Genomic DNA, 26961 nt, shown 5'->3' on the forward strand with positions numbered 1-26961 from the left:
GCACTGCAGCCTGAAGATTAGCCCAATTGTTTGGCAACTAATTAACATTTGCCAAGACGGGTCTCGCTTTGGACTCAATTATCGTCTTGCCTCATCTGCCAGGCACTTTTTCGGTATTACAACAATTTTCGCTTGGCTGGCGGCACAAGAATGCGAATTTGATTCCGAATTGGATGAAAATGAATCCGAATCGAGAAACTCGAATCTGCCGAAGCTGGGAGCATCTCATCTCATCTTGAATGCACTTCTGTCACAGAGAGTGGAAAATGGCCAGAAAGAGCGGCTGAGCGAGAGAAAAACGAAATAAGCCACGAACTGGCGCTTTTTGGCCAAGACAACACCGAAGGAAAAAAACTCGTTCTGGCTTATTTCTAAATAACGGCATTGCGAAGATGAACGACCGGACGTGCCGGACCGGGGGACTGACAATTTGCAGACATTTGAGCCGGGCCTATGCACGGGCCAAATACGGGCCTTAGCCGGGCTAAGGTGGGTACTACAAAAAAAAAATAGGCTAGCTATGCACCGAAAATAAGTATTTGATTTGATTTCTTTAGCTTATAGTTTATATTATAGGTTGCATCATTTTTTTTCCTATATCTTTTATTAAAAAAATTTCTATAAAAGTGTATTTTATTGGAACAATATAATCAAAATCAGTTTATAGATTACCAAGGTAGGTTGTTCTTGGCAGAAAAAGTACCAGGTATCAAATAGTCATTGAATGGTAATAGAATGTTTATTTTAAATCCATTTATTTGGACTTCTTTAGGCCAATTTTCTACGTTTAGAAAACCTTTTTTTTTTGACTGTGGAAAAGCCCCAAACGAGAGCGACAGTGAATTGATTTTTTTTTATTTTTAGCATTTAAGCGTCGTCGAGCCTACAAACAACAATTACCGATCAGTTGGATCAGACAGCTGAAACAACAACAAAGGCAATGGCAATAGCAACTGCAAACTGCAAACTACAAACTGCAAGCGAGCCTCTCCATCTTCAGATGCATCTGTATCTGCATTTGTCTGCGTGGATGGCGCTCTCCCATGGCAGCTCACCTGAGTGTGGGTACAGGTAATGGACGAGTGCAGCCTGAGGAGGAGGATCGGTTCGGCTCGGGTCGGAACGGAGCAGAGTGGATCGCCTATATAAGGCTTAAATAGGGCCGCGCTTGGCACAGTGTCTAACGGAGTTGCTTTCACTATTTAGCCAAACGGGCGACAAGCGGGCCAATTCAGTGGAATACAAAAAACCAAAACAAATCAGTGGCAAAAACAATCCTTAAAAAATGAAAGTGCTAGTAAGTCTGGATTCTAAATAGGCCTTATATGTTGGATATCGAAGAGCCAGGCTTGCGGATTAAAGTTATTAAAGGAATAAACGATTAATGATTGGAGTTTTAAAAAAGTGATATTTTGAAAGTTTGTAAATAGTGGAGTGTTTCTTAGATGTTTTTTAAAATGAAAATAGTTTTTACTTTTGGTTCTAAAAGAAGATATTTTAGAAGATTTTCAGAAAAGTGATGAAATATATCTCCTTATGATGAATTTTTCAGAGTTTTAATGTAGTTTCTAGTGACAATTTAAGAGTCCCAATTAAGAATCTTGGTTAAAAAAATCATAAACTTATTAAACCTTCATTAAAGTATTCCTTATTTTGCCCAAACAATAATTGCAACTTTTAATTTCTTCGTAGATACTCATCGTACTATTTGCTTTTGCCTGCCAAGCCCAGCACCACCATCAGCACCAGCAGCACCAGCACCAGCATCCCAATGCCAATAACATTCCGAGGGACGACAAGCCGGACCATCACCGGCACGAGGATCACCGGGAGACGAGCACCTGGATACCGATCATCAAGTACAACAAGGAGCAGAGCGAGGATGGCAGCTACAAGACGGAGTACGAGACAGGCAACAGCATTGTGCACGAGGAGACGGGCTTTCTGAAGGACTTCGAGACGAATCCCAACGGGGTGCTGGTCCAGCACGGCCAATACTCGTACCAATCGCCGGAGGGCACCCTCGTCAATGTGCAGTACACGGCCGATGAGAACGGATTCAGGGCCACTGGTGATCATATACCCACTCCGCCAGCCATTCCCGAGGAGATCCAGAAGGGACTGGATCAGATCTATGCCGGCATCAAGTTGCAGCAGGAGCGCTTGGAGCAGCGGGCCAAGACGGATCCGGACTTTGCCAGGAAGCTGGAGGAGAGGCGGGTGGCCAATCAGAATGGCCAGTACATTGGCCTCCTGGAGAACCAGTAGAGTGAGAGCGAGATCGGGAGAAAGTATTGTCCTGTAGCCCCCGTCCCCCACCGAACCGATGATCCTGGAAACGTGACCACTTTGAATTCTATATCTGCAACAACAAGACTGTGATTTCACTCTGCAAGTTCTTCTTTTTGAAATCGGTACTACTTCGATTCTGATCACCGTTGCTTCTATTTTTAATAACTTTGAAATTTTCAACTGCCAACTAAAATATGCATAATTTTATTTTATTAACGAGCGTGAAAGTTTCTCCGCCTTGAAACAATAAAAGAAAAACTAACGTTTCCATTATGCCGAACCTACTTGATGAATTTACTATAATTTCTATTATTTTTTAACCCCATATGGTATGAGTGAATGAGTGAGTGAGTGAGTATTCGTGGTGTTCAGACAGACGTGACAAAGCGCTTTATGGATCTTCATAATTTTTTCCTTCATGTAATTTTTCCTCATTTACTGTGCATCTTTTGGTTGCTTTATTGTTTACTTCGCAGATCGAATTACCCCATGTGGCAGGTTTGTTGATCCCATTCCATGCCAGGTTGGGTTTTTCCAATTTTCCATATTTCTACATACTATCTGGGAGCTTCGAGAGTTGCTGCACTGGCTGCTGCTGCTCCGGCTGCTGCTGAATGGAGATTTTTCTTTTAAGAGCCTCCTCGACTGGTTGCCGCATGTTGCGTAATTATGACAGTTTGCCAGTGCCATTCGACTTGGCTTGAGTCTTGGCTAACAGAGAGTGGGATATGCCGGGCAACCTACCAGGAGGAGGAGGAGGTTGAGAAGGAGGAGGCAGCGGCAGGTGATTTTACGAGCCGGTTGAAGTGGTCTGTGAATGGGTTACTAGCTCAGCCCAGCTCTCTTCATTCTGCCAATTATACCATAGACTAATATACCGTTTACTTTGTTATTTTTTGGGTGAAAACTAGCCCTTAGCTAAATAAACAAATACACTTATATACAGAAACCGAGTTGGCCAAGAAACCAACACAAAAACCAAACCTTTGAGGCCATAGAACGGCAAACGATTTGACCGAATATTTGAATAAAACGTAAATAGTTTTGCCATAAGATCCACCAACAAATAAATCAATTCCGCTGCATTTTCTCCACCAAGGCAGACCAAAAAAGAACCGGACCCCTAAAAGAATGTTTATTCGCCATTAAGTTTCAACGCTCAACGCGCATAATTAAGATTCGGGTGAAAAAAAAATAATAATAACGAAGCTGAACAAAGGAAAATTTTCTATGGGCCGTGATTGGAAAGAATCTTTCTTCTGGGTCTGGGTCTGGGTCTGAGTGGCGGCTGAAATCGATTTGGCCAAGTCAGTTGCCGTTTAGTAGTCGTCGCGTGCAGATCACAAGATACTAGATATTGTATCCAGCAGATACTGGATCTCGGCTAGTGTTGAAATCGAATTTGCGGGAGCACCAAAGCGAGAAGCGGCTATCCAGCGGTAGCCCTATAATCACGGCCACCAGTGTATTTCGATGGCCAAGAAATGTGAAAAGAAGCGAAGAGGCGAAAAGTAACAAATTAAGTAGCAACAGCAACCACAAGTGCGTGCGAATATTGAATTGACACAGAAGTTCCGTTAAAGCAAAAAAACGAACAAAAACACAAATAAAAAGCAACAAATACAAGTAACAATAGACTGTTATTGTTGTGCTGCTGAAAGCGAGAATGAATCAATAAAACGAAAAAAAAACTTCAAAATCTAACTGTTAAATTCGACAACAATAAAACTTACAACAAAAGTGGCACAACCTCTGCCAAAAGCTAAAAAATCAAAAAGATATTTTTACCATTCATTTAAATATGGTTAGTCATCAGCAGCAGTGCCTACTGTGGCTGGTCTTCCAGCTCGTGGCCACTCAAGGCCAACAACTGCAAGGACCTCCGCGTCCCAGGGGGCGTATACGCATTGCGGACATGCAACTTCCGGTTCCCGGAAGTGCCTCAAATTGGCCCAGTCTGCCGCAGTCTGGCAGCCCTATCAGTTCCACCGTTCACACACACATTCCCTTGTTTCGAGAGGAGAGCTCCCAGAAACCTTCCACGCCCAGTCAGGAGGCGGTGGTCTACGGCAACTGGAAGCCGGATCATCCGGCGAAGCCCGACAGCATGGAAACGGAAACCGACACGGACTCGGCTCAACAACCCAGGGAACGAGTTTACGGAAGATTGGAGGCCATGTTAATGGGAATGCCAGCAGATGGTAAGACTAAAAATAAATACATACGGGACTATTACTTATTTTGTAAATATTTTTTACTAAAAGATTAAAAAAGAAATAAACAAAAACTTAAAAATATTTGAGGAACATGAAAATGTGAAACTATAAACGAAAAGTTTTAAACTTGACCCATTTAAAAGGGTTTTATTTATAAAAAAAACTATAAAATAAATAAAGTAGCGTTTCCTTTATTTAATTCTCATAAAATAACTTAGATTTGAGGCTTTTATAATAAATGGTATCATATATGATCTAAATTTTAGACCATGAATGTAGCGGTGCCACCTAACTCTTTAGAAATAAGTTGGCAGCTCCGTGCGTTAAATTTAAAAAGAGGAAATTTTTTCATTAAATATAGAAACTTAATGTTTATTGGCAATTACGGATTTTGTCTGCTAATTACTTACCCAAATCTATCAAACCAATTCTTTTTAAAGAGATTTCAAATAATATAGAGATTAAAATCTTCAATAAATACTGCTACACCTCAATCTAGATAAGTTCAAAAATAAGTTCAAAACTTTATACTCTTATCTTATTAAATTAATTAATCATTAATTTATATTATCGAATTAACTTTTTTTCTAAGAAATTGATGCCAAACCATCGAGCTCGAGCGAGGAACAGCTTGCACCAATTGCCCCTGGAAGCTATCGGAATCCAGTACACTCCCACCCATCCAGCTATGAGAGATCACCGGAAAAACATGGACGGAAAAGGATTACCTCCCAACAGCCACCGCACCAATTCGAGGTGACAAGAGCTAACAGCACGGATCCACTGCTCAAAGCTATGGCCAAGCAATTTAACGAAGCCATGGAAACCACGACAACGATCGTTAGGAATAATCCGCTGCCCACCGCCGACGACAGCTGGATGCCATTGCCGTACCCGTATCCGTATGACACCACAGTACCAGCACCACCGGCCACCAGCTCTATGATACCCGGATTTATGCAATCCTCGGTGGTTCACCTTCCGGCACCCACTCAAGCTACACGATCCACGTCGGAGCTTCTCAACTGGCCCACTGATTTCATAGATAGCACCTCCAACACCGCCAGTCCGGAACAAGTCGAAGGAAACCATAAGTCGAACATTGACCGCCGAGACGAGAGCATCGCTGATCCCGTGGATGAGTACAAGTACTATGAGGACTCCCTAAACTCCGCCCAGATGCACAGCGAGCTGAGTGTACCAGAGACGCTGCCTCTAAATATCACCCGGGTGGGGATCCCGTACGAGGATCGCAATGCATCCGAGGAGCCATCTATTTGTGTTCCGCTCACTGTCTCCGAGACATCACACTCCTCGGACAGTGCCCTGCCGCTGGTGGTCGAGGTGGAGCGAGTCTACTGCTTCCCTCTGCCTAAGGTGGAGGTACGACCGGGCCACGTCCGGCCGCAGGTGGAACAGGTGACACGTCCGGATCAGGAGGACAACTCTGGCATGGAGTTCCAGCCAACGGAGGCCCCACTGCCAAGTGATGCAACTGCGGGAGCTACCCGAAGATCGCTTGGGCTCTGGCTCATCCTATTCGTAAGCTGGAGCTGGTGGCCGCAGATCAGAATCTACAACTAGGATTATTACAAGATGATTTAAACACAACTCAGGGACCCTTAAAGATTAATATTTTAAAAATAAAGTTAAGATTTAAATTAAAATAAAGTATTATGCGATTTTATTTAGTTACAGAAATTGTGGTTGGGTCAAGGATCATTTTAAACTCCAAGGAAATGCTTTTGCCTTGCAAACTCCTGACTCGTCATAAAATTAGATACCATTAAAAATTCTAACAAATATTTAAACTGCAGCTAACTTTTTAGCTATAAACTCTTCGCGAGCTGCCCTCTTGACAGTCTTTCCATTTAAATTAGCTGGAAGCTGCTCAGTAAATTGAACTCCAGCATGGAGTTGTTTATAAACGACAGGCAGTCGTTTGGCCACATGGTCGATGATCTCCTGCTCGTTGATGGAGGCACCGTTCTTCTTAACCACCAAGGCACCGGCGGAGTCTCCATTCTTCTCGTCATAAATACCCACCACACACACCTCCTGGATCTGGGACAACTCCGATACAGCACCCTCAATTTCGGACGGCCAGTAGTGATTTCCCTGGTACTTGAGGATCTCTTTTTTGCGGTCCACGATGTACAGCAGATTCTTTTCGTCGAAGTAGGCCAGATCCCCGGTGTGGTACCATCCATCCAAGTCCTGCATCCATCGTGATTCCAGAGAATTGCCATAGTACCCATTCCAGGGTAGTCCAGTTTTAACGTAGATTTCACCTACTTCATTGTAGGTTAAGAACTTTCCGTCGTCATCCACAATTCGGATTTTTATTCCAGTAAGAGGATTTCCCACCGAGTTCCCACTACCCAATCCCCAAAGTGCGGCAATGAATCCGGCTTCAGTAAATGCATAAACGGATAACAAAACAGCTTTTGGGACTAGTTCCTGAAGACGCTTTTGGTTTTCAATGGAGGTGATTCCTCCGCCGTAAAATATACGTTCCAAAGATATTAAGGACTCCTTAGTGGCCGCAGAGCAATTAACCAAAGCGGATAACTGCCGCGGCGGAAAAATGGCATTGGTAATCTTGTACTTCTCCACAAGTTGGACAAAATATTCGGCAGAAAAGGGTTTCTTGGTAATGATACGGGTAAAGCCGATAGTGGTAGACATGATGAAAAAGGTCAGGCCAGTATACCAATCCAAGCCAGAGGCGGAGTAAAATACCACTTCGTTATTCAGCATACTAAAAAATATATATGTATATATTAATGGTTGTACGTTGGGGAACTTTGGAACCTTTAAGACTTACAAACTCTCAAGGTTCAACAAGCATCGATTAGAAATACAAACAGCCTTGGGTAAGCCGGTGGTCCCCGAGGAACACAAAATAGCCGCCGTTTGCTCGCCACCTTCCTTCAGGGGCTCTGGTCTGCAAGTAATCAATGTAATCTCTCTACTAACAAGGCCTAAATAGGCCAACTCACTGATAACAGAACTCGGTCGGAGTAGGATCCAGCAAGGTCTCAATGTGCGGTACTCCTGGAAGGGGTTCGGTGATTGTGAAGATCTCCGGTTGCCACTCGCTGGTAGCTGCCCGGACCTTCTGGTAGTCTTGGCCATCGCAGAATATCAGGCTTGGTTTGGTTATGGAGAACACGTGGTTGGTAGTAGCTGTTCGTAATATCCGTAGGTCATTTGGGGAAATAAACTTCAAAAGAAATTAATACAAACCCTCATCCATACCCGGATTCACTGCGTGAAGGGGTGTTGCATTGAGAAAACAAGCCACTCCCAAAGACATTACGTAAGTGGTGTTCCTGGCTACAATGCCTATAACATCGGAGTGTTTCAGACCTCGTTTCTTGAAGTGCTGGGCCATCCGAATAGCCCATGAAATTCCTTGTTCAAAGGTCACTGACACGCCATCTACATCATTGATCTAAAAGAGGTTTTTAAATCATTAGTTATGGATGTTATAGTTATGGCCCTAGATATAAGTAGTTATTGACTTACCTGGCACACATTTTTTGGGAAGGTTCTCATAGTTTTGCAGATAACCATACCCAACGACGTTTCTTCGCTATACATTTGGAAGCGTTTCTTTCCGCTCCATATCCTTTCCTGGGCATCGTAACTTGTGAGATCTTTCATTTGGTTATAGTATAATCCTAGTCTATATCCACCACTTACAAAAAGTTTACTGTTTCTACTGGTCCGGTGGAGCTCTTTTTATAGTAATTGCTATGTGATGCCAAAAATTTGAAACCAAAGCCATTCTTATCACAAAAACCCTTTTCTGATAAAGTCGAATAAAACAGAAAACCTCTTAAACCGGTGTCGAAACAACATGTAATGCAAAAAAAACTTATATCAAAGCTCCTAAAGTTCCTAAAATGTCAACCATAACCATAAAATTATTGTTTTAAAAAAAAATTATTTTTTTTTTAAAAATTAATAAAAAAATTGTTTTCCTTTATTTATATATGTAACTGCCTAAGAACCACACGCAGGTCGGTCGTCACCTAGTCTGGCGGCTGACTACAGTGATGTATCAAAGTTCGCAGCATCATATCTTATCAAACAATTCAGGCAAATTAAAAAAGCTTAAAATGTTATCGCCAGACACTTGTGTAACCCTCAACATACTTAATTTGATTCCTCTAACCCTTGGCGCGGTCCACAAATCGTTTGATTAAGGTACTCCGCTCAAGGATCGGATGGGAATTGGCCAAGATATAGGCTTGGTTTTCGGACAAAAGTGGACATCCTGGATTTTACAAGAGGGTCCCTCAGAAAAAATAAAATAATGGGTTTTGATGCATATTGAAGGGAAATGGAACTACAAATCGATTAAGGTACTCCGCTCAAGAATCGGTTGGGAATTGGCCAAGATATGGACTTGTTTTGGGGCATAAAGTGGACATCCTTGATTTTACAAGGGGGTCCATCAGAAAAAATCGATTAATGGGGATAAAAAATTAAGTTTCGAGATTTTGATGCAGATTGAAGGGGGATGGAACTACAAATCGATTAAGGTACTCCGCTCAAGGATCGGATGGGAATTGGCCAAGATATGGGCTTGGTTTGGGGCAAAAGTGGAAATCCTGGATTTTACAAGGGGGTCCATGAGAAAAAATCGAAAAATTGGGATCGAAAAATTTGTTTAGAGATTTTGATGCAGATTGAAGGAGAGTGGAAATACAAATCGATTAAGATACTCCGCTCAAGGATCGGATGGGAATTGGCCAAGATATGGGCTTGGTTTGGGGCAAAAGTGGAAATCCTGGATTTTACAAGGGGGTCCATGAGAAAAAATCGAAAAATTGGGATCGAAAAATTTGTTTAGAGATTTTGATGCAGATTGAAGGAGAGTGGAACTACAAATCGTTTGAGGTAATCCGCTCAAGGATCGAATGGAAATTGGCCAAGATATGGGCTTGGTTTGGGGCAAAAGTGGAAATCCAGGATTTTACAAGGGGGTCCATCAGAAAAAATCGAAAAATGGGGATCGAAAATTTTGTTTCGAGATTTTGATGCAGATTGAAGGAGAGTGGAAATACAAATCGATTAAGATACTCCGCTCAAGGATCGGATGGGAATTGGCCAAGATATGGGCTTGGTTTGGGGCAAAAGTGGAAATCCTGGATTTTACAAGGGGGTCCATGAGAAAAAATCGAAAAATTGGGATCGAAAAATTTGTTTAGAGATTTTGATGCAGATTGAAGGAGAGTGGAACTACAAATCGTTTGAGGTAATCCGCTCAAGGATCGAATGGAAATTGGCCAAGATATGGGCTTGGTTTGGGGCAAAAGTGGAAATCCAGGATTTTACAAGGGGGTCCATTAGAAAAAATCGAAAAATGGGGATAACAAATTTTGTTGCGAGATTTTGATGCAGATTGAAGGAGAGTGGAACTACAAATCGTTTGAGGTACTCCGCTCAAGGATCGGATGGGAATTGGCCAAGATATGGGCTTGGTTTGGGGCAACAGGGGACTCCTGGATCACTCAACTATCGGATGGGAACTAGTCGAGAATACAGCCATCAGCATACAGCTGGGAACCAGTCCTTCCTGGTTCCCAGCGATATTGTCCTTCCATGCATGTATCATAATTTTTGAAGGGGATTAACGTTTTTATTTAGATACAACTAGTTTAAGTTGGACTGGAAAAAGAAACTGGGCAACTAAGTCTAATATCAGGCTTATACTCATTTAACGTCGAAGCACTCTTTGGTTGGTAAAGAATTGTGGCCCTACTATCTTAAGAACCTGCCCTTTTTTTGGCGGCAAACTCCTCCCTGGCTGCTTTTCGCAAAGTCTTGCCATTGACATTCGTTGGGAGCTTGTCGGTGAATTGAACTCCAGCATGCAACTGTCTTTCAACGGAGGGCAGGTTCTTAGCCACATAATTCACAATCTCCTGGGCAGTTAGCTCCGCTCCTGGAGTCCTGACCACTAAGGCACCTGCCTCGTCACCTACTCGTTCATCGTAGATTCCCACCACGCACACATCTTGGACCTGCGGCAGTTGGGAGATCACACTTTCGATTTCGGTGGGAAAGTAGCTAAGACTTTCATAGCGAAGCATCTCCTTTTTACGATCTACTATATAGAGATAGTTATCCTTGTCGAAATAGCCCAGATCACCGGTGTGGAACCAGCCCTCGGAATCCTGCAAATTACGCGTCTCCACCTCATTTCCGTAGTATCCATTCCAGTGGCGGTTGGTGTGCACGTAGATCTCACCCACTTCATCGTACGTGAGATTGGCGCCCTCCTCGCTGACGATACGAAATCTTACTCCCGGCACTGGAATTCCCGCAGAGACAATATGCCCAAATCCAATTTTTGCTGTCACAATTCCCACCTCGGTCATTCCGTAGCCACAGGTCAACATAGCATTCGGGCATATCTCCTGGATTTTACTCAAAGTAGCTTCAGATACCCACCCACCAGTGTAGTGGATGTTTATTACAGAAGCCATAACATCCGGAGTGGCCTCCGGGTAACTGGCCAGGGCACTTAGATGCCTGGGCGCTAGGACACCTGCGTGAAGCTTATACTTCTTAACCAATTCCACAAAGTACTCGGGTGAAAATGGTTGATTGGAAACAATGCGTTTGCATCCCGATATGGTATTGTAAACAAAAGTCACCAGACCCGTCATCCAATCCAGTCCACTGGGTGTATAGATTACCATCTCGCTGGTAGAGGGTCTATGGGAAAATAGGTTAAATTGAGCAAGTCCTTTGACTTTTAAGGCCTTTACGTACATGGTGTCCAAAAGCAGAAAGTGATTGGAAATGCACACCGCCTTGGGCAGACCCGTTGTTCCCGATGAGCACAGAATAACCACAGTCTGATCGCCGCCCTCTTTCAAAGGTTCTGGCCTGGATTTGATAGCCATTAGATAGTATATTGTTAATATTGTAAAGAAGAGAATACTGACTGATACATCGTTTCCGTGCCAGTTGGTTTAAGCAGAGTTTCAATGCTGGGAACTCCTTCCACGTGATCCGTGAGAGTGAAGATATCCGGTTTCCAAGCGGCAGTTGCATTTTGAATCTTTTCAATGTCCCCACCATCGCAAAATACTACTTTCGGCTTAGTTATGGAAAAGACATGCTTCGTGGTGGCTAAATAATTATAAAAATACTTAACTTTTGATACTTGCACTATTAATAATCCATTTTACCTTCGTTTAGCAAATTGGTAATTGAATGAAAGGGCGTTGCATTCATCAAACAAGCCACACCTAGGGACATGGAATATTTGGAATACCTCATGGTAACACCAATGATATCCTTATGTCCCAGACCTTTGCTTTTGAAGTACTGTGCAATCCTGATGGCCCATGTAAGGGCTTCTCCGAAAGTGACTTCCTCGCCATCAACATCGTTGATCTGTTTAAAAGTTAAGCACAAATTTATTGAGGAAGGTAAGTAACGATAGCTGGCTCGAGGGCAACGCACCTGGCACACATTTCTAGGCCAAGTTCTCATGCTGTTAAAGATAACTTTTCCCACTGAGACGTCGGGGTTGTACGTGGGGGTGAGTGGGGCCCCATTCCAAACTCCATCCTGATAGATAACGTTCCCAGATGCTTGGGCCATGGTTTATTTTATACTCCAAAGATGTGGCTTCTATGGCAAACACCAGACGACTGTGCCTCTCCAAAAGTTTAACTCTTATTTATAGGCAGACTAAATTTATAGACAAATTGATAGACTCTCACGTCTAACTTATCGGAGTAAGTCGAAAGTTCAATAGACCAAGTTTAGGTTTACCTTCTCAGCTGTTAACCACAAAGTGCAAGTGTTTACTCTGTTTAAGGTCTTTTACACCTTCTATCAGATAAATAAGAGTCAGGATGTCTCAGCACTTTTATTTATTTGATTAAATCTTTTTAGCGTTGTTCTCGTATCTTATCTAGTTCATATGTGTTGTATCCTCTTATTATATACAATCGTATAAACTACCCGTAGCTTTAAATTCTTGGTTTTAATTTCAACTTCATTATACTTTAAATTGTAAACAAAAAAGATTGATTGTAAATGAAGCAGGCTTACTGCCATAAACCTGTTTATACACTGGGTCTTTGGGTCGTTGAGAAGTTGTATATCAAGAAGTATAAAACTTTTTATTTTTAATTAATTATAATGCACTTTCACTCTTGAAGGTAAATTTTTTATTTAAATGTATCAAAAACTACATATTTTTCATCAGTGAAAATGTCAGTAGTTTATCATCTAACCTCTCTAAATAGAGTATTTCGAATTAGCCTAATAAAATAATAAATCGCTAATCTATGCGTAAGTGGTGTTTTTATTTCCATCCCCCAGACAGGTCTTATCAATACTATTTGTCTGATAAGGTATTTCATTCATAAAAATATAGGTAAATAACTTGTTAAAAAATAATAGCAATTACTTAATCCATAATATCATTTTATCAACAGATTTTTAAACAACTCTTGCTGAATCAGCACATTTATGCGATTTTTGTGCTTTTTCATGCTGACTTGCCGTTTTTTTTAAGTTCGATATTGATATCTTTTATCTGTAAGATATTTTAATTTTGGCATCAGTTTATTTATATTTAGTTGTGTTTTTTCATGTATAATTAATATTAAATAAATAAAAGTAAGTATTTTAAATTCCAATTTCCCAGAGTATTTAGTTTTAAGCCGCAGCTGACTTTTTAGCCAAAAACTGCTCGCGAGCTGCCCGCTTGACTGTCTTTCCATTTGGATTGGCGGGAAGCTCCTCCGTAAATTGAACTCCGGCATGGAGTTGTTTATAAACGACAGGCAGTCGCTTGGCCACATGGTCGATGATCTCCTTCTCGGTGACGGAGGCACCTTTCTTCTTGACCACCAAGGCACCAGCTGAGTCTCCATTCTTCTCGTCATAAATACCCACCACGCACACATCCTGGACCTGCGACAACTCCGATATGGCAGCCTCAATTTCGGATGGCCAGTAGTGATTGCCCTGGTACTTGAGGATCTCTTTTTTGCGGTCCACGATATACAGTAGATTCTTTTCATCGAAGTAGCCCAGATCACCAGAGTGGTACCATCCCTCAAAATCCTGCATGCGTCGTGACTCCAGTGGATTTCCGTAGTATCCATTCCAGGGTAGGCCAGTTTTTACGCAGATCTCACCCACTTCATTGTAGGTCAAGAACTTTCCATCGTCATCAACAATTCGAATTTTCACCCCAGATACAGGTTTTCCCGCAGTGTTCCCGCTACCCAATCCCAAGACGGCGGTCACGCCTCCGGCTTCAGTAAATCCATATCCGGATGTCAGAACACATTTAGGGACGAGTTCCTGGAGACGTTTCTGTGTTTCCATGGAGGTGATTCCTCCTCCATAAAATAAACTTATCAAAGAGGTCAATGTCTCTTTGGTGGCCGCCGGGCAGTTCACCAAAGCGGACAAATGTCGCGGCGGAAAGATGGCGTTGGTAATCTTGTACTTCTCCACCAGTTGGACAAAATATTCGGCAGAAAAGGGTTTGTTGGTAATGATCCGGGTACATCCGATTGTGGTAGACATGACGAAAGAGGACAGGCCACTGTACCAATCCAAGCCACTAGCTGAGTATGTTACCATGTCGTTATTAATCATACTAAAAAAGTTATATATATTAATTGTAGTCAGTTCGGAAACTTTAAAACCTTTAAGACTTACAAGAACTCAAGGCTCACCAAGCACCGATTAGAAATACAAACAGCCTTGGGTAAGCCGGTGGTCCCCGAGGAGCACAAAATAGCCGCAGTTTGGTCGCCACCTTCCTTCAGGGGCTCTGGTCTGCAAGTAATCAATGTAATCTCTCTACTAACAAGGCCTAAATAGGCCAACTCACTGATAACAGAACTCGGTCGGAGTAGGATCCAGCAAGGTCTCAATGTGCGGTACTCCTGGAAGGGGTTCGGTGATTGTGAAGATCTCCGGTTGCCACTCGCTGGTAGCTGCCCGGACCTTCTGGTAGTCTTGGCCATCGCAGAATATCAGGCTTGGTTTGGTTATGGAAAACACGTGGTTGGTAGTTGCTGTTCGTAATATCCATAGGTCACTTGGGGAAATTAACTTTAAAAGAAAATAAATACAAACCCTCATCCATAGTCGGATTCACTGCGTGAAAAGGTGTTGCATTGAGAAGACATGCCACTCCCAAAGGCATTACGTAAGTGGTGTTCCTGGCTACAATGCCTATAACATCGGAGTGTTTCAGACCTCGTTTCTTGAAGTGCTGGGCCATCCGAATAGCCCACGAAATTCCTTGTTCAAAGGTCACTGACACGCCATCAACATCATCGATCTAAAAGAGTTTTTTCAATTATTAGTAATGTCTGTTATAGTTTTATAGAAATATTTATGGACTTACCTGGCACACGTTTTTTGGAAAGGTTCTCATAGTTTTTAAGATAATTCTTCCCAAGGAAGTTTCCTCACTATAGATTGGAGAGCGCTTTGATCCGCTCCAGATCCTGTCCCTGGCATCGTAAGTCGTTGGAAATGCTTCCATTTTGTTAGCCGATCGTCGACGTCTTTAATTATCACTTTCCAAAGTGTGACTGCCTATAACCGGGAAGTGGAACCATATTTATAGTGATAGCTAAATTGGAAAAATTGTCTGTAATGGATGACCTGCATCAATGAAACACCTGCTTCTCAACAAAATTCTAATCTTAATAAGCTATTTTTGATAATACAAAATCTTATCAAACTAATTTTAAAAAACTTAAAGTCATATAAGTAATAATAGTAATTGAGACAAATCCATAGAAGCAATTCTATAACATAAAAACTAGTTTGAAAAATTTTAGATAATAAGAGTTCATAAGAGACATTAATCTTAAAGAATATCAGTAGATATTTCTAAGAGCTCCAATTATGAGAGTATTTCAAAGTTATCAGAAAGCTTTGTAGTTCGAAAAAATTAATATAACTGTCTAAAAGTATGTTACAATTAAAGAATCAATTATAATCAATTTGCCAACCTTTTTTTAGTTTCTAAACTTTTAGAAACTTTTAGTTTCTAATATATCGACGACAAAACTCTGTGAAATATTAAGATGCACACATTTATGTAAGTACGTCCATTAATAAAGCTTTCGACTATACGATACCCGGTACTGCTGACAAGGCCAATATTTGGCTTTCTTTGTTTCATTTGAAATGGAGATTTTACAATAAGTTTTATTCGCTCTTCAGTTCAATAAAAACAAACAACTTTATAAACTCAAATATTAATGGTAAGACAAGGTATATATTAACAATGCAGTTTCGTTCAGGGGATTTAAGGGATTAGTGTCCACTGCAGTCACAATTTATTGCTATCCAAAGGTCACCCTCTCGTCGAGAACCCTCGACCAAGGGTGCTTCGCCAACAGTTTGAAGCGTTCCTATTATTTCCCAGCACTTAAGATTACAAACATACTTCGAGTGGAACAGATCTCACTTGCGAGTCCCATTTTCAGCTATGAAAACGTCGCGTGCCACTTTGCGCATTGTTTTGCCATTGACATTGGCGGGCAGTTTGTCCGTAAAGACGACTCCGGCCCGGAGCTGCTTCTGCGTAGCGGGAAGCCTCTTGGCCACATGATCCGCAATCTCCTTGGCCGAGACAGTCGCTCCCTTAGCCTTCACCACCAGAGCTCCTGCTGCATCGCCCTCCCGCTCATCATAGATGCCCACCACACACACATCCTGCACCTGCGGCATCTCCGTGATGACGCTTTCGATCTCGGTGGGCCAGTAATGGAGTCCCTGGTACTTGAGGATCTCCTTCTTGCGGTCCACTATGTAGAGGAAGTTCTGTTCATCGAAGTAGCCCAGGTCGCCGGTGTGGAACCAGCCCTCAAAGTCCTGCATGCGACGTGTCTCGACCGGATTACCGTAGTAACCATTCCAGGCCTGACCCGTGTGAACGTAGATCTCGCCCACCTCATTGTAGCCCAGATTTTTGCCGTCCTCATCGACGATGCGAATTTTGATACCAGGAATGGGTCTTCCCGCCGACGACACATTGCTGATTCCGATGTTGATGGTGATGGCGCCCACCTCCGTCATTCCATAGCCGGAGTTAAGCATGGCGCTTTTGCAGATCTCCTGGGACCGCTGCAAAGTCGAAGAGGAAACCGAGCCACCGCCATAATTGAGGAGCGTTATGGACGACAGGGCTTCAGGAGTGGCATCCGGGCAGGTAATAAGAGCCGAAAGATGACGGGGCGGCAGTACGGCGTAATTGATCTTGTACTTCTTCACCAGACTCACGAAATATTCGGGGGTGAAGGGCTTGTTGGTAATAATACGAGTGCATCCAAAAACGGTGCTAAACACAAAGGCCCACAGTCCGGTGATCCAGTCCAGGCAGCTTCCAATGTAAATCACCGACTCACTGGTGATCAGCCTACGATTGGATATTATAGAGTTAAAATAATGATTGCTATTTGGTTTTAATAAGCAAGAAACTCACATGCTATCCTGAATCAGAATGCTGTTGGAAATGCATACTGCCTTGGGCAAGCCAGTGGTTCCAGACGAGCACAGAATAGCCACAGTCTGGTCACCATCCCTCAAGGGCTCCGGCCTAAAATAATCATTAATTAGTAACCTATTATGTGGCTGAAGTCTCATTGTACTCACTGATACATCCTTTCCGTATTGGTGGGATCCAGTAGGGTTTCAATGCTCGAAATTCCCTCAATATGATCGGTTAGGGTGAAGATCTCCGGATGCCATCCCTTGGTGGCTTCATGGACCTTCTGGTACTCCTGGCCATCACAGAATATCAGAGTTGGCTTGGTGATAGAGAACACATGCGTCAGAGTACCTGGGTCACAAATAAAACACATAATTAACTAACCAAGAGATCTCTTTAGCTCCTGACTTACCTTGATCGAGCACAGGATTAACCGCATGGAAGGGTGTTGCATTCATCAGACAAGCCACACCCAGGGGCATTACATAGGTTGAGTTCTTGGCAGCAATCCCGATGACATCCTTGTAGTTGAGTCCACGCTTCTTCAGATACTGGGCTATGCGAATGGCCCAGGTAAGTCCTTGCTCGAAGGTGACAGTCACTCCATCCACATCGCATATCTAGAGGATGAGGAAGGGTTACACAATCTGATTTCTCTAAAGACATCCTCCTTAAAACACACACCTGGCAGACGTTCTTTGGCCAGTTTCGCATGTTGTTGAAAATAATCCTGCCAACGGAGGTGTCATATTTGTAGATGGAGTTTCGATTGGCTCCCCTCCAGACGTTATCCTTCTCGTTGTAGCTCACGGGTATCATGGCCATGTTTACGTTGTTTCAAGTACGTGAGTGGTGTCGCAAAATGCAGTGGACTGTGGTGGACGCGAAAGTGCAGTGCTATTTATAATGATCCAGACCTCTGGAAATCCAGGTTCGATAGACACCTTGAGTGGATCCGCTGCAAGTGGCTAACACCTGTAACATCTTATCTGAGCCTTCAGCAGATAGTGCGCCAAATGTTTATCTAATCACATTCGAATTCATTATATTCTAAATCGAAACAAAAGAAAATCCCTAGTCCAGTGCAGATAATTGGCCATTAAGAACGGCTGTAAATAGGGGAAAACTAGTTGATGTTTACACCTGACTATCTGACTCAAATCACGCGAATCGTCCAGGAAGTTGAATAGTATAACCACCATTGCCCATCTATATTACCTGTGAGATTTGATTGTTATCAAAACAATGATTTCATTGATTTCTTAATCCCTTTATTACCTCACATTCTAGGTGGCGGAAGAATACTGTTTTATGGTTATTAATTTATTGTATCAAATATGTGGATTGCAAAACGTTTAATGATTTTTCCTTTGTATCCTTTTGAAGAAAAATCACGTGCCAAGGAGATCTTAAGAAACCGGACAGATATCAATAAAATTATTGAAAATTTAGCGATATTTCTAAAATGTATCAAGTAGGCACAAAAAAAGAGAGCTGGTGTTTGAACAAAGAGCAATATTATTATAAATAATCAATTATAAAGAAGAATGTTAAAATAATTTGGTGGAGAAGAAGTCACTTAATTCCCCATAGTAAGGATATAATAATAATGAAACATTACATTCCTCAACTGCCAATTTCAAAAGTTCCGCCAAAGTCGACCGGAAAATCTGGCATCTCAGCAAAAACAGCTGACGTTCCAGCGCTGTATATTCGTTATTACACCGAACTTTGTGACTTTTTAAATAAAACATACTGATACAGTCTCTAAAATAATTTTTTAACATTTCAACAAATTATTTAAAAAAAATTAAGTGACATGATGAGTTTTAGTAAATAATCTCAGCTAGCACAGCTGATGTGCCAGCTGTATGGCAAGGCCGTTGCAAAATTCACGGCCAGCCAAAAAAAATTCGCGGTCAGATACGCGGAATCGTTTAGTTTTATGTAATGATAAGTTGACACGGAGCAAAAAATATCTTCTGATGCGCTAATTGTACTGCTCCACAATGCTTCATTACCATCTCGGGTTCATCGTCCGCTGTGCGCAGCGCACTCCTAAGGTCCTGTTGGCGCCGGTTTGCCACATGAGCAGCCTGGCGCCCATGCAGGAATACCAGGAGCGCCTGAAAACGGGACAATTGATGGCCGACGACAGGCAAATGCAAACGATGAGGGAGCTAGATGCAGTGTACCATAGGATTAAAAACTACACGCCCACCTACAAAAGCGGACGAGGCGGTGGAGGCTTTTTCAGCAGGCTTTTCGGCGCCAAACCACAAACAGAAGATGATCCCGATGATATTACAGCGGGCAGCCACGCTCCTCTAGGATTATACTTGTACGGAAGTGTGGGCGTTGGCAAGACAACTCTAATGGACCTCTTCTTCGACTGTTGCCCTCATGTAATGAACGATTCGTTTAACGATGACGTGAACAAATGTGCCTCATACATTCTGATTACTTTCAGATACATCGCAAACAGCGCGTTCATTTTACGGCCTTCATGACAAATGTTCATGCTCGGATCCACGAAGCCAAGACGTTGCATGGACCTGCAGATCGATCTTTCAACTCTGAAAAGCCAGAACCCTTTGATCCCACAAAACCGGTAGCGGACATGATAGCAAGAGAATCCTGGTTAATCTGCTTTGATGAGTTTCAAGTGACGGACATAGCCGATGCGATGGTGCTAAAACGACTGTTCACGCATCTCTTTCGTCATGGGATTGTCATCATTGCCACCAGCAACCGTCATCCCGAGGATTTGTACAAGAATGGATTGCAGCGAACCAATTTCCTACCTTTTATTGCGCTTCTGCAAAAGCGCTGTAAAGCGTCCAAGCTTGATTCGATCGACTATCGCCGGATTGCCAAGTCCGGAGACACAAACTGGTTTGTCAAAGGCCAGACAGATGCGGATGCCGACATGAATCGCATGTTTAAGATCCTGTGCTCTGAGGAAAATGATATCATCCGACCGCGTACCATCACCCACTTGGGGCGGAACCTTACTTTCAGTCGCACATGCGGTCAGGTGCTGGACAGCACCTTTGACGAGCTATGCAACAGAGTGAGCAATAATTAATTGTGCTAATTAAGATGAATCCAATGACATAATCCATTAATTAGGCTCTGGCTGGCAGCGACTATCTGCAGATTTCCCAGTTCTTTCACACCATCCTCATCCGCGATGTGCCCCAACTGACCCTCGATGTGAAGTCACAGATGCGGCGCTTTATTACGCTAATAGATACACTATACGACAACCGAGTGCGTGTAGTCATATCGGCAGACACATCCCTGGACAATCTGTTTAACTTCACAGGCGGTTCCAAGGGCATATCCGACTCCGACCGAGCACTGATGGACGACCTAAAAATAAAACACGGATCGGTTAGTAAAATATTTTAAAAAAATGTTCTTTTTGTATATATATTTTTAACATATATTTTATGTTTGCAGAAAGAGTCCCAGTCCAGTGTTTTCACAGGTGAAGAGGAGCTATTCGCCTATGATCGAACCCTTTCGCGACTATATGAAATGCAAAAGCGAGAATATTGGGAGCAGTGGGCCAAACACCGTTAAACCCCAACTAATAGTACAATTAGCGCAAGTACTTAATTAATGCGTATACCTCCGTGTAGTGCAATTTCGAAAACAAAGAACAACAAAATTTTTGTTATTTAATGATATTAGCTATATATTTTCAGCTAAGTGCCTTTTGAAAGTATTATAGCAATGCAATAAACGTAACAACTCAGTAACATGCCGTCATTGTTTAACTTTCTCATTTTAATTTAAATATTTTCTAAAAGTGTGTCATGAAAACATAAATATTTGGTGATCTTATAACGGTACTGCACCCCTGAAATTATCAGTAAATAGAGTGGCAACCCTGCGATCAGCTGTTCCATATTCAAATTGATAAGACTGCGTGTTTTCGGGTAAGGTTGGGACAGAAGAAGATTAGAAGGTCAAGTTCGCTGGGGAGGAAAACAAGAAATCGACAGATAAGATGGAGACCAAGGAACTGGAAGTGAACAAAACCCTCCCGTTTGGTAATACTTAACTTAAAATGCAATCTATACTTATTTTAATGGATATCTATTTTTACAGACCCCTCGCTGTTGAACGTCAACATTTCGTTGCGCCAGATCGAGGAGATTGCCACGACTGTTTCCCAACGCTGCCATGTGAGCGGGGTCAACGAGGTTGCGTGGGCTCTCCGAGCAATGATGCTGACCGATCTGACCACACTGGCCGGCGATGATACGGCGGCCAATGTCCGGAGGCTGTGCCTCCGTGCCTGTTATCCCTTCGAGCCGCAGTTCTTTGACAAGTTTTTCGATCGCGCCCTCATCTCAGAGATGCACACCGCAGCCGTCTGCGTCTACCCGGCTAGAGTGAAGGACGCCTATGTAACGCTCCAGCAGTACGACAAGCTGGATAGGGTTGCTATTGCAGCAGTGGCCACGGGATTCCCCACTGGCCAGTACGGCCTGCAAACGCGCCTGCAGGAGATTAGCCACGCCATTCTGGCGGGTGCCACCGAAATCGACATCGTGATCAACCGGCAATTGGCTTTGGTGGGAGACTGGGAGGGAGTCTACAACGAGGTGGTGCTTATGCGTAGTGCCTGCGGCCAGCAGGCTCACCTCAAGACAATCCTGGCGATTGGTGAACTGGGCACAATGGAAAATGTAAGTCGAAATCCCCCCCAGTTTGTCGACTTATAGATTAACGCTTAAACTCCATGTTTTAGGTCTATAAGGCGTCCATGGCCTGCATGTTGGCTGGAGCCGATTTCATCAAGACCTCCACGGGCAAGGAGACCGTCAATGCTACTCTCCCCGTGGGCCTGGTTATGATATTTGCCATACAGGAATTCAAACGCCGAACTTGCCAGATTGTGGGTCTCAAGCCAGCGGGAGGAGTGAGGACTGTTCGAGATGCCATCGCATGGATGACGCTTGTCAATGAAACACTTGGGCCTCGCTGGCTGACACCCGAACGATTCCGCTTCGGGGCTTCTGGTCTGCTGGATGATGTTGAACGGGTGGTGCGCGAGGGAGTGGCCAAAATGGAGGCGGAGGAGGCCCTCAAGAACCAGGTGGTTCCACCCGAGGTGGCTGCTGCCGAAGGCTTCTGCAAGGAACTCAAAAAGAAGAAGAAGGAGGCGAAGTAAGGAGCTCTGCTGTAGCCATCACTCATATGGAGTACACATATATTGTAGCATTTTTTACAACTGACTAAACCTAGCAAAAAAAACAGCAGTACCCCTTTAAGAGCGACGTTCATTGATGTTGTAGGCAATGTGCGCCGGAGCCGCCATCAGGTCCTCCTCGGCCTGCTCCTCGCCGTGCTGCAGGAGTTCCGCCCGAGGAGGATCCTTATGGGGCTGGTTATCCGGCATCTTCACTTGCATGTCCACTGCAAAGAAGGAGTCATCAAAGTTTATCCTATTACGCTCGTCTTGTTCGAGATAGATAGCCTTGGGGGGCGTGGTCCCGCCCATGGCCTTCTCGTAGGTGTTAAGCCACTTGAGATTGAGATTTATGTGCTTGGTGGCCGCGTTGAACTTTTTTGGCTTCTTCTTTGGCTTATCAGCATAGTAGTTGTGCTCGAGCTTGCGCTCCAGGGGCGGCGGAGCGATCTTTTCCAGCATCCGGCTCTTGGCGTCCAACTTTGGCTCCACATAGTCGAAGAGCGGCAGGTAGAAGTTGTATGGCTGCTCGGTTGGCGGCAGCATCCGCTGCTGGGGCTGGAACTGGGCCTGTGGCTGCACTTGCTCATGCACCTGGCTGCTAGCCTCGGCCATGGCATCCTCCTCTAGGGCAGGTCCGAATATTTCGCCAGCCCGCCGGAGAAGATTCTCCAAACGCTCTATAGTGATGATGTGCGGGTGGATGAGCTGAACGTCGTCGTGGAGTTGTGCCCGTCGAGCTGCCGGAGGCTTGGCAGCCACACTGCAGCAGAAGGCGCACAACAGAAGCTGCAATTGGAGCAGGATTAAGTCCTACGTGTTTGATTTCATTACTAATCCCTAAACTCACTATCAGCAAGCCGTTCATATCGATGTCGTTGGCCCAAATCCAATTGCTTTTCGCAAATCACTTTCTGGTGCACATAGGCGGTGCTCCGGATGAAAACACGTTCACTTTCAGAGATCCCACATGAAGTGAGGCCTCCTTGGAGCTGGCCAATCCATTTATACTGGCGCTCCGCGATCAAAAAACGGAAGCTCGGAAGTGTGCGCTAACAACGTACCGACCGACCAACCAACCAACCAACCAACCGGCAGCCCAGGAGCCAGGCTGGCTGGGAGAAAACGAGTTTCCCACACAAGAAAATAAATATGTAACGAGACAAACTAGACCTGTGCATGCACATATGTAGGCACACACGCCAGAGTGCATAATAATGTTAATGTAACAGTGATGCCCAAGCCGATCTCGTAGCTGGAGTTGAACAAACTGGAACTGCCACCAACGAACAGTTTGTCACTCATAATGAGTCCGAGCTATTGCCCGCTGCCTCGGCGTCGAAATTGTCCAATTTGAGGCGGTGGCCAGGGAAAAATCGGGCGCCTTGTGAGCAGCTGAGTGCAAGTGCATTGACCCACACAATTACGAGTATTTCCGCAGCAATGGGGACGAATGTGTGAACCCGTTTCGATTGTTTCGGCTCATTGCCGTAAAAGTGCAAGTTCAACGCGACAGGAAATGCTAAACGACAGCATAATGGGAGAAGTGTAACGGCCACAACTAGTCCGTTGACTCGATCATCAAAACATGTTGGTAGTGTTCAACATTCGGGTGGTTTATTCAACAGTTCAGTTCTTCTATCACGATTGCCGCAGTTCGGGCAATCCCTTTATGATAACATCCAGTGCCTTCAGGTCTTTGTTAACAGTTTCACTAAGCACTTCCATAGCGCGCTGCTGCATGGTAAGGAACGTTTTCATCTCGTCCTCGGCATCCTTGTCGATGGCGTACTCCGCTCCTCCGTTGACGGCGAATTGGTTTCGCTGCATTCGCATCTGTGAGAGCAGTTCACTGAGCCGTCCCTTAAACTGAGTGGGCGCTGAAACTACGGCTTGCATATTCTGCAGCTTGGTGCGCATGGCCTCCTCTTCGGGCGTCAGAGAAGTTCCCACCTTCCGAGTGCACTCCTGCTTTACAATGATCTGTAAAGAGTAGGGAATTAGTTATCTTTGGGAGAAAGAAAGAAGGAGATTCACTCCTACCCTGAGTATACGATGACTGAGCTCGGCCAGTTTACGTTTGTGCTCCAAAATCTTTGCCGTGGCGGTGGCGTGTCGTTGCCGCAGCTCTGTGAGCTCCCCCTCCACCTTTTTCATGTACATGGCATGTGTGTCCGTCTCCTGTTCTTGACACTTTACACGCCACTTAAGATCGTTGAAACCGATCATAGGAACGGGAATGAATTTACTCGGATCGGGATTGTCCAAGTTGGCTTGCCGCCACATGCGCGGATCCACGCCCTTTGGAGGGTTCTCCAGATACTCCTTTAGCTGATCTTCATCGGGCAATACCAAAGCTAAAGCTTCCACGATGCCCAGGTTGGTGAGCTGGGGTTTCAAGGAGGCTTGGTTCAAATAGTTGGAAAGTTCAGTGGCGAGTATGCGTTTTGTGTCGTTGGTTGGATGCTGCAGCTTCTCCTCCACGTAGATAACGATCTGGCACTTCTTGTTCTCCATCTCTTTAATGGAATCGATATGAACCAACATGTTGGGTTTGCTGCCAAACAAGCTGTGCAGGGTTTGAACTACTTGCTGTTGATGTGGCCTAAAAATGATGTAATTAAAACCTAGCATAAGGAGGAATCTGCACGACTCACTTTATAGCGGAAAGATCTCTATTAAAATTGAGGGCCACCAGTCCCAGTTTGTTGTCCTTGCCCGGCATTCGACTGTACCCAATCGCCTTAAAGCGGCAGAGATAGTTCTCTGGCGTAATATCCACTGGCGCCGCACTTTGAGAGTAGAAGAGTTTCCCTGTGCCCCACATGGCCTGCAAGTAGTTCCACTTGGCCACTATGTTATCCCGTTCATCGCCGAAAATAGACACGTTCAGGATGGACTGAGCGAACGCCTCATCCGCCGAAATAGGCGGAGGCTGCTGTTGTGGCTGGCCCAACATGAAGTTAGTTCCACCGAAGCCCCCAAAACCCGGAGTGACTGTTGAAGTGGCTGGCTTTCCAAAGGCTAAGACGTGAACCAGGTTAGGAATATCACAGACGCAAATTGGATAATTATACTCACTGGATCCAAACACACCGCCGCCAAAGCCAGTCGACGGGCCTGTTCCAAAGCCCCCAAATGCTGGGGCCGAGGTGGTTGTTGTTCCAAAGCCTGCAAATCCACTTGCTGGAGCTGCGCTGGTCGCCGTTTGTCCGAATCCACTGAAAGCCGGTGGCGCAGCACTTGTGGCTGGAGCCCCGAACAAACTCGTCTGACTCGTTGCTGGAGCAGCGAATCCAGTGAAGCCACCGCCTCCCAGGCCAGTTGAAGCAGTTGTGGTTGCTGGAGCTCCAAAAGCTGGAGCACTTCCAAAAGCGGATCCTCCAAAAGCCGGAGTAGCTGCTGCAGCACCAAACGCCGGGGTAGCTGCTGCTGCTCCAAAAGCCGGGGTAGCTGCTGCTGCTCCAAAGGCAGGCGCCGCCGCCGCTGCCGCAGGGGCTCCGAAGGCAGGAGCGGCTGCAGTGGCTCCAAAAACCGAGCCGGATCCAAAGGCAGGCGCTGCAGTCTGGGCGCCAAAAGCCGGCGCAGAAGTTGCCGGAGTTCCAAATGCGGGCGCTGCTTGACCGGTTGCGGTCGCTCCAAAAGGTGAACCGAAAAGTCCGCCGGCTGTCGAGGAGAGATAAGAAAACAAACAAATAGGTCAGTAATTGGGAAACTAAGCTTCCGGCCCCGACCCTTATCTTGGTTTCTGAATTCAGTTGGTTCTCGGCTCTGAACAATGGCTGTTCTCTTGATTATAGTCTTCCTGGTGCTGGCCTTTGCGGGATACGTTGCCTACGTTGTCCATACAAAAGGGTGAGCACCATTGACTTCCACTTTTCTCTGAATGTGTCTCACATCACCCGTCTGCAGCATCGACCCCAAGGACATACGCATTCGCAGTGTCCAGGACGCCAAGCGGCTGCTCCAGCCTCCGCCCAGCGGAAACGGCCCGCACAGATACCTGGAGAAGAGGGCTTAATGGAACTCACGTTTGGCCGGCGTGCTTGTGGCTCCCAGTGAAGTGTTGCCTCCGAAAAAGGACATGGTGTCTGTTGCTTAAGATTGAACGGTCTCCGAACAATTTGGGATGTCTTCCCTTGTTTTTTTCTCAAAAACACTAGCTTAATTTAGAAAAATTGTTCCTTATCCTAATAAACGTAAAATTTTGGCGCTTGTCGTATTAGAGGTGGACACGTACTATGATGAAATCATCGATACATCGATAGACGATGTAAGAACTGCAGCGCCATCTGTGAGACGTGATACTGAACAAAAATAAACCACACTTAAAGAAACAATTTCATAATTTTCCACAATACAAAACACTCTTAAATTGTCGAATATTTTTGGATATTAATATAAGCTTTTAAAAATAAAGAGGACCCAAAGACGAAATAAAAATAGAATAAGAAGACCCAAAAACGAATATTTTGACCTTGGGGTTAATCTTTCTATTTTAAAAGTTCTAGGTCACAATTCTTTGCAGCTTCATTCCAATTCAATATCAGTTACTCCCCCTGGCAAGTGGGAAACCCCACAAAATATAATTATAAATAAAAAACATTTTTTTACATTTTTACATTTACCAATAACATTTATTATTTACAGCTGAAGTCGCTACTCTTGCAGACCGCTACCAAATGACAAAAATGCATTGTATTTCGAAAAGTTTGTGATTTGGCGGTGCTTGG

At 44.2% G+C, this 26961-nt stretch overlaps 11 protein-coding genes across 11 annotated transcripts; 5 read left to right on the top strand and 6 right to left on the bottom strand.

Annotated features, from left to right (window-relative positions):
* The first annotated feature begins 1154 nt into the window (after positions 1-1154).
* On the top strand, positions 1155-2576 carry LOC6495709 (pupal cuticle protein 27). Its single transcript, XM_001959375.4, has 2 exons — positions 1155-1297; positions 1693-2576. Exons 1-2 carry the CDS (start codon positions 1286-1288, stop codon positions 2266-2268), a joined length of 588 nt encoding a protein of 195 aa, XP_001959411.1. The 5' UTR covers positions 1155-1285; the 3' UTR covers positions 2269-2576.
* Positions 2577-3523: 947 nt separating this feature from the next.
* LOC6495710 lies at positions 3524-6125 on the top strand. Its single transcript, XM_001959376.3, has 2 exons — positions 3524-4493; positions 5101-6125. Exons 1-2 carry the CDS (start codon positions 4094-4096, stop codon positions 6090-6092), a joined length of 1392 nt encoding a protein of 463 aa, XP_001959412.1. The 5' UTR covers positions 3524-4093; the 3' UTR covers positions 6093-6125.
* Positions 6126-6265: 140 nt separating this feature from the next.
* LOC6494925 (4-coumarate--CoA ligase 1) lies at positions 6266-8354 on the bottom strand. The gene is made up of 5 exons (XM_001959377.3): positions 8040-8354; positions 7758-7965; positions 7511-7697; positions 7336-7455; positions 6266-7269 (listed from the first exon to the last, which is right to left on the bottom strand). Exons 1-5 carry the CDS (start codon positions 8175-8177, stop codon positions 6315-6317), a joined length of 1608 nt encoding a protein of 535 aa, XP_001959413.1. The 5' UTR covers positions 8178-8354; the 3' UTR covers positions 6266-6314.
* Positions 8355-10146: 1792 nt separating this feature from the next.
* Positions 10147-12197, bottom strand: LOC6494924 (4-coumarate--CoA ligase 1). The gene is made up of 5 exons (XM_001959378.3): positions 12000-12197; positions 11723-11930; positions 11477-11663; positions 11301-11417; positions 10147-11243 (listed from the first exon to the last, which is right to left on the bottom strand). Exons 1-5 carry the CDS (start codon positions 12138-12140, stop codon positions 10289-10291), a joined length of 1608 nt encoding a protein of 535 aa, XP_001959414.1. The 5' UTR covers positions 12141-12197; the 3' UTR covers positions 10147-10288.
* Positions 12198-12666: 469 nt separating this feature from the next.
* Positions 12667-15141, bottom strand: LOC6494923 (4-coumarate--CoA ligase 1). The gene is made up of 5 exons (XM_001959379.4): positions 14923-15141; positions 14649-14856; positions 14401-14587; positions 14226-14345; positions 12667-14163 (listed from the first exon to the last, which is right to left on the bottom strand). Exons 1-5 carry the CDS (start codon positions 15061-15063, stop codon positions 13209-13211), a joined length of 1611 nt encoding a protein of 536 aa, XP_001959415.2. The 5' UTR covers positions 15064-15141; the 3' UTR covers positions 12667-13208.
* A 686-nt stretch (positions 15142-15827) lies between these two features.
* On the bottom strand, positions 15828-17903 carry LOC6494922 (4-coumarate--CoA ligase 1). Its single transcript, XM_001959380.4, has 5 exons — positions 17707-17903; positions 17435-17642; positions 17187-17373; positions 17017-17130; positions 15828-16950 (listed from the first exon to the last, which is right to left on the bottom strand). The coding sequence occupies exons 1-5, from the start codon at positions 17845-17847 to the stop codon at positions 15996-15998; spliced, it is 1605 nt and encodes a 534-aa protein (XP_001959416.1). The 5' UTR covers positions 17848-17903; the 3' UTR covers positions 15828-15995.
* Positions 17904-18831: 928 nt separating this feature from the next.
* On the top strand, positions 18832-20789 carry LOC6495711 (putative ATPase N2B). The gene is made up of 4 exons (XM_001959381.4): positions 18832-19427; positions 19493-20095; positions 20155-20418; positions 20488-20789. Exons 1-4 carry the CDS (start codon positions 19032-19034, stop codon positions 20608-20610), a joined length of 1386 nt encoding a protein of 461 aa, XP_001959417.1. The 5' UTR covers positions 18832-19031; the 3' UTR covers positions 20611-20789.
* A 149-nt stretch (positions 20790-20938) lies between these two features.
* Positions 20939-22310, top strand: LOC6495712 (deoxyribose-phosphate aldolase). The gene is made up of 3 exons (XM_001959382.4): positions 20939-21083; positions 21142-21725; positions 21788-22310. The coding sequence occupies exons 1-3, from the start codon at positions 21041-21043 to the stop codon at positions 22208-22210; spliced, it is 1050 nt and encodes a 349-aa protein (XP_001959418.1). The 5' UTR covers positions 20939-21040; the 3' UTR covers positions 22211-22310.
* On the bottom strand, positions 22208-23254 carry LOC6494921. The gene is made up of 2 exons (XM_001959383.3): positions 23079-23254; positions 22208-23017 (listed from the first exon to the last, which is right to left on the bottom strand). The coding sequence occupies exons 1-2, from the start codon at positions 23094-23096 to the stop codon at positions 22307-22309; spliced, it is 729 nt and encodes a 242-aa protein (XP_001959419.1). The 5' UTR covers positions 23097-23254; the 3' UTR covers positions 22208-22306.
* A 569-nt stretch (positions 23255-23823) lies between these two features.
* On the bottom strand, positions 23824-26482 carry LOC6494920 (probable nucleoporin Nup54). The gene is made up of 5 exons (XM_001959384.3): positions 26260-26482; positions 25310-25894; positions 24886-25252; positions 24272-24833; positions 23824-24211 (listed from the first exon to the last, which is right to left on the bottom strand). Exons 1-5 carry the CDS (start codon positions 26312-26314, stop codon positions 23870-23872), a joined length of 1911 nt encoding a protein of 636 aa, XP_001959420.1. The 5' UTR covers positions 26315-26482; the 3' UTR covers positions 23824-23869.
* Positions 25964-26679, top strand: LOC26513813. The gene is made up of 2 exons (XM_014908454.3): positions 25964-26083; positions 26141-26679. Exons 1-2 carry the CDS (start codon positions 26007-26009, stop codon positions 26247-26249), a joined length of 186 nt encoding a protein of 61 aa, XP_014763940.1. The 5' UTR covers positions 25964-26006; the 3' UTR covers positions 26250-26679.
* Positions 26680-26961: the final 282 nt, after the last annotated feature.

This window comes from Drosophila ananassae, chromosome 3L (genome assembly GCF_017639315.1).
Source record: "Drosophila ananassae strain 14024-0371.13 chromosome 3L, ASM1763931v2, whole genome shotgun sequence".
In the NCBI taxonomy this organism is placed as follows: Eukaryota; Metazoa; Arthropoda; class Insecta; order Diptera; family Drosophilidae; genus Drosophila; species Drosophila ananassae.

What these genes read in the sequence shown, in the direction of transcription:
- LOC6495710 (XM_001959376.3), top strand. Translation starts at nt 4,094, where the DNA reads ATGGTTAGTCATCAGCAGCAGTGCCTACTGTGGCTGGTCTTCCAGCTC. An exon ending in AATGGGAATGCCAGCAGATG is followed by an intron (nt 4,494 to 5,100) that starts GTAAGACTAAAA and finishes TTTTTTTCTAAG; the next exon opens with AAATTGATGCCAAACCATCG.
- LOC6494925 (XM_001959377.3), bottom strand. Translation starts at nt 8,177, where the DNA reads ATGAAAGATCTCACAAGTTACGATGCCCAGGAAAGGATATGGAGCGGA. An exon ending in GAATCCGGGTATGGATGAGG is followed by an intron (nt 7,698 to 7,757) that starts GTTTGTATTAAT and finishes TATTACGAACAG; the next exon opens with CTACTACCAACCACGTGTTC. An exon ending in TTGTTGAACCTTGAGAGTTT is followed by an intron (nt 7,270 to 7,335) that starts GTAAGTCTTAAA and finishes TATATTTTTTAG; the next exon opens with TATGCTGAATAACGAAGTGG.
- LOC6494924 (XM_001959378.3), bottom strand. Translation starts at nt 12,140, where the DNA reads ATGGCCCAAGCATCTGGGAACGTTATCTATCAGGATGGAGTTTGGAAT. An exon ending in TACCAATTTGCTAAACGAAG is followed by an intron (nt 11,664 to 11,722) that starts GTAAAATGGATT and finishes ATAATTATTTAG; the next exon opens with CCACCACGAAGCATGTCTTT. An exon ending in GGCACGGAAACGATGTATCA is followed by an intron (nt 11,418 to 11,476) that starts GTCAGTATTCTC and finishes TATCAAATCCAG; the next exon opens with GCCAGAACCTTTGAAAGAGG.
- LOC6494923 (XM_001959379.4), bottom strand. Translation starts at nt 15,063, where the DNA reads ATGGAAGCATTTCCAACGACTTACGATGCCAGGGACAGGATCTGGAGC. An exon ending in TTCCAAAAAACGTGTGCCAG is followed by an intron (nt 14,857 to 14,922) that starts GTAAGTCCATAA and finishes AAACTCTTTTAG; the next exon opens with ATCGATGATGTTGATGGCGT. An exon ending in GAATCCGACTATGGATGAGG is followed by an intron (nt 14,588 to 14,648) that starts GTTTGTATTTAT and finishes TATTACGAACAG; the next exon opens with CAACTACCAACCACGTGTTT.
- LOC6494922 (XM_001959380.4), bottom strand. Translation starts at nt 17,847, where the DNA reads ATGGCCATGATACCCGTGAGCTACAACGAGAAGGATAACGTCTGGAGG. An exon ending in TAATCCTGTGCTCGATCAAG is followed by an intron (nt 17,374 to 17,434) that starts GTAAGTCAGGAG and finishes TTTGTGACCCAG; the next exon opens with GTACTCTGACGCATGTGTTC. An exon ending in ATTCTGATTCAGGATAGCAT is followed by an intron (nt 16,951 to 17,016) that starts GTGAGTTTCTTG and finishes ATCCAATCGTAG; the next exon opens with GCTGATCACCAGTGAGTCGG.
- LOC6495711 (XM_001959381.4), top strand. Translation starts at nt 19,032, where the DNA reads ATGCTTCATTACCATCTCGGGTTCATCGTCCGCTGTGCGCAGCGCACT. An exon ending in TTGACGAGCTATGCAACAGA is followed by an intron (nt 20,096 to 20,154) that starts GTGAGCAATAAT and finishes TCCATTAATTAG; the next exon opens with GCTCTGGCTGGCAGCGACTA. An exon ending in TAAAAATAAAACACGGATCG is followed by an intron (nt 20,419 to 20,487) that starts GTTAGTAAAATA and finishes TTATGTTTGCAG; the next exon opens with AAAGAGTCCCAGTCCAGTGT.
- LOC6495712 (XM_001959382.4), top strand. Translation starts at nt 21,041, where the DNA reads ATGGAGACCAAGGAACTGGAAGTGAACAAAACCCTCCCGTTTG. An exon ending in GAACAAAACCCTCCCGTTTG is followed by an intron (nt 21,084 to 21,141) that starts GTAATACTTAAC and finishes CTATTTTTACAG; the next exon opens with ACCCCTCGCTGTTGAACGTC. An exon ending in AACTGGGCACAATGGAAAAT is followed by an intron (nt 21,726 to 21,787) that starts GTAAGTCGAAAT and finishes TCCATGTTTTAG; the next exon opens with GTCTATAAGGCGTCCATGGC.
- LOC26513813 (XM_014908454.3), top strand. Translation starts at nt 26,007, where the DNA reads ATGGCTGTTCTCTTGATTATAGTCTTCCTGGTGCTGGCCTTTGCGGGA. An exon ending in TACGTTGTCCATACAAAAGG is followed by an intron (nt 26,084 to 26,140) that starts GTGAGCACCATT and finishes ACCCGTCTGCAG; the next exon opens with CATCGACCCCAAGGACATAC.
- LOC6494920 (XM_001959384.3), bottom strand. Translation starts at nt 26,314, where the DNA reads ATGTCCTTTTTCGGAGGCAACACTTCACTGGGAGCCACAAGCACGCCG. An exon ending in CACAAGCACGCCGGCCAAAC is followed by an intron (nt 25,895 to 26,259) that starts GTGAGTTCCATT and finishes TCTCCTCGACAG; the next exon opens with CCGGCGGACTTTTCGGTTCA. An exon ending in TCAGTCATCGTATACTCAGG is followed by an intron (nt 24,212 to 24,271) that starts GTAGGAGTGAAT and finishes TACTCTTTACAG; the next exon opens with ATCATTGTAAAGCAGGAGTG.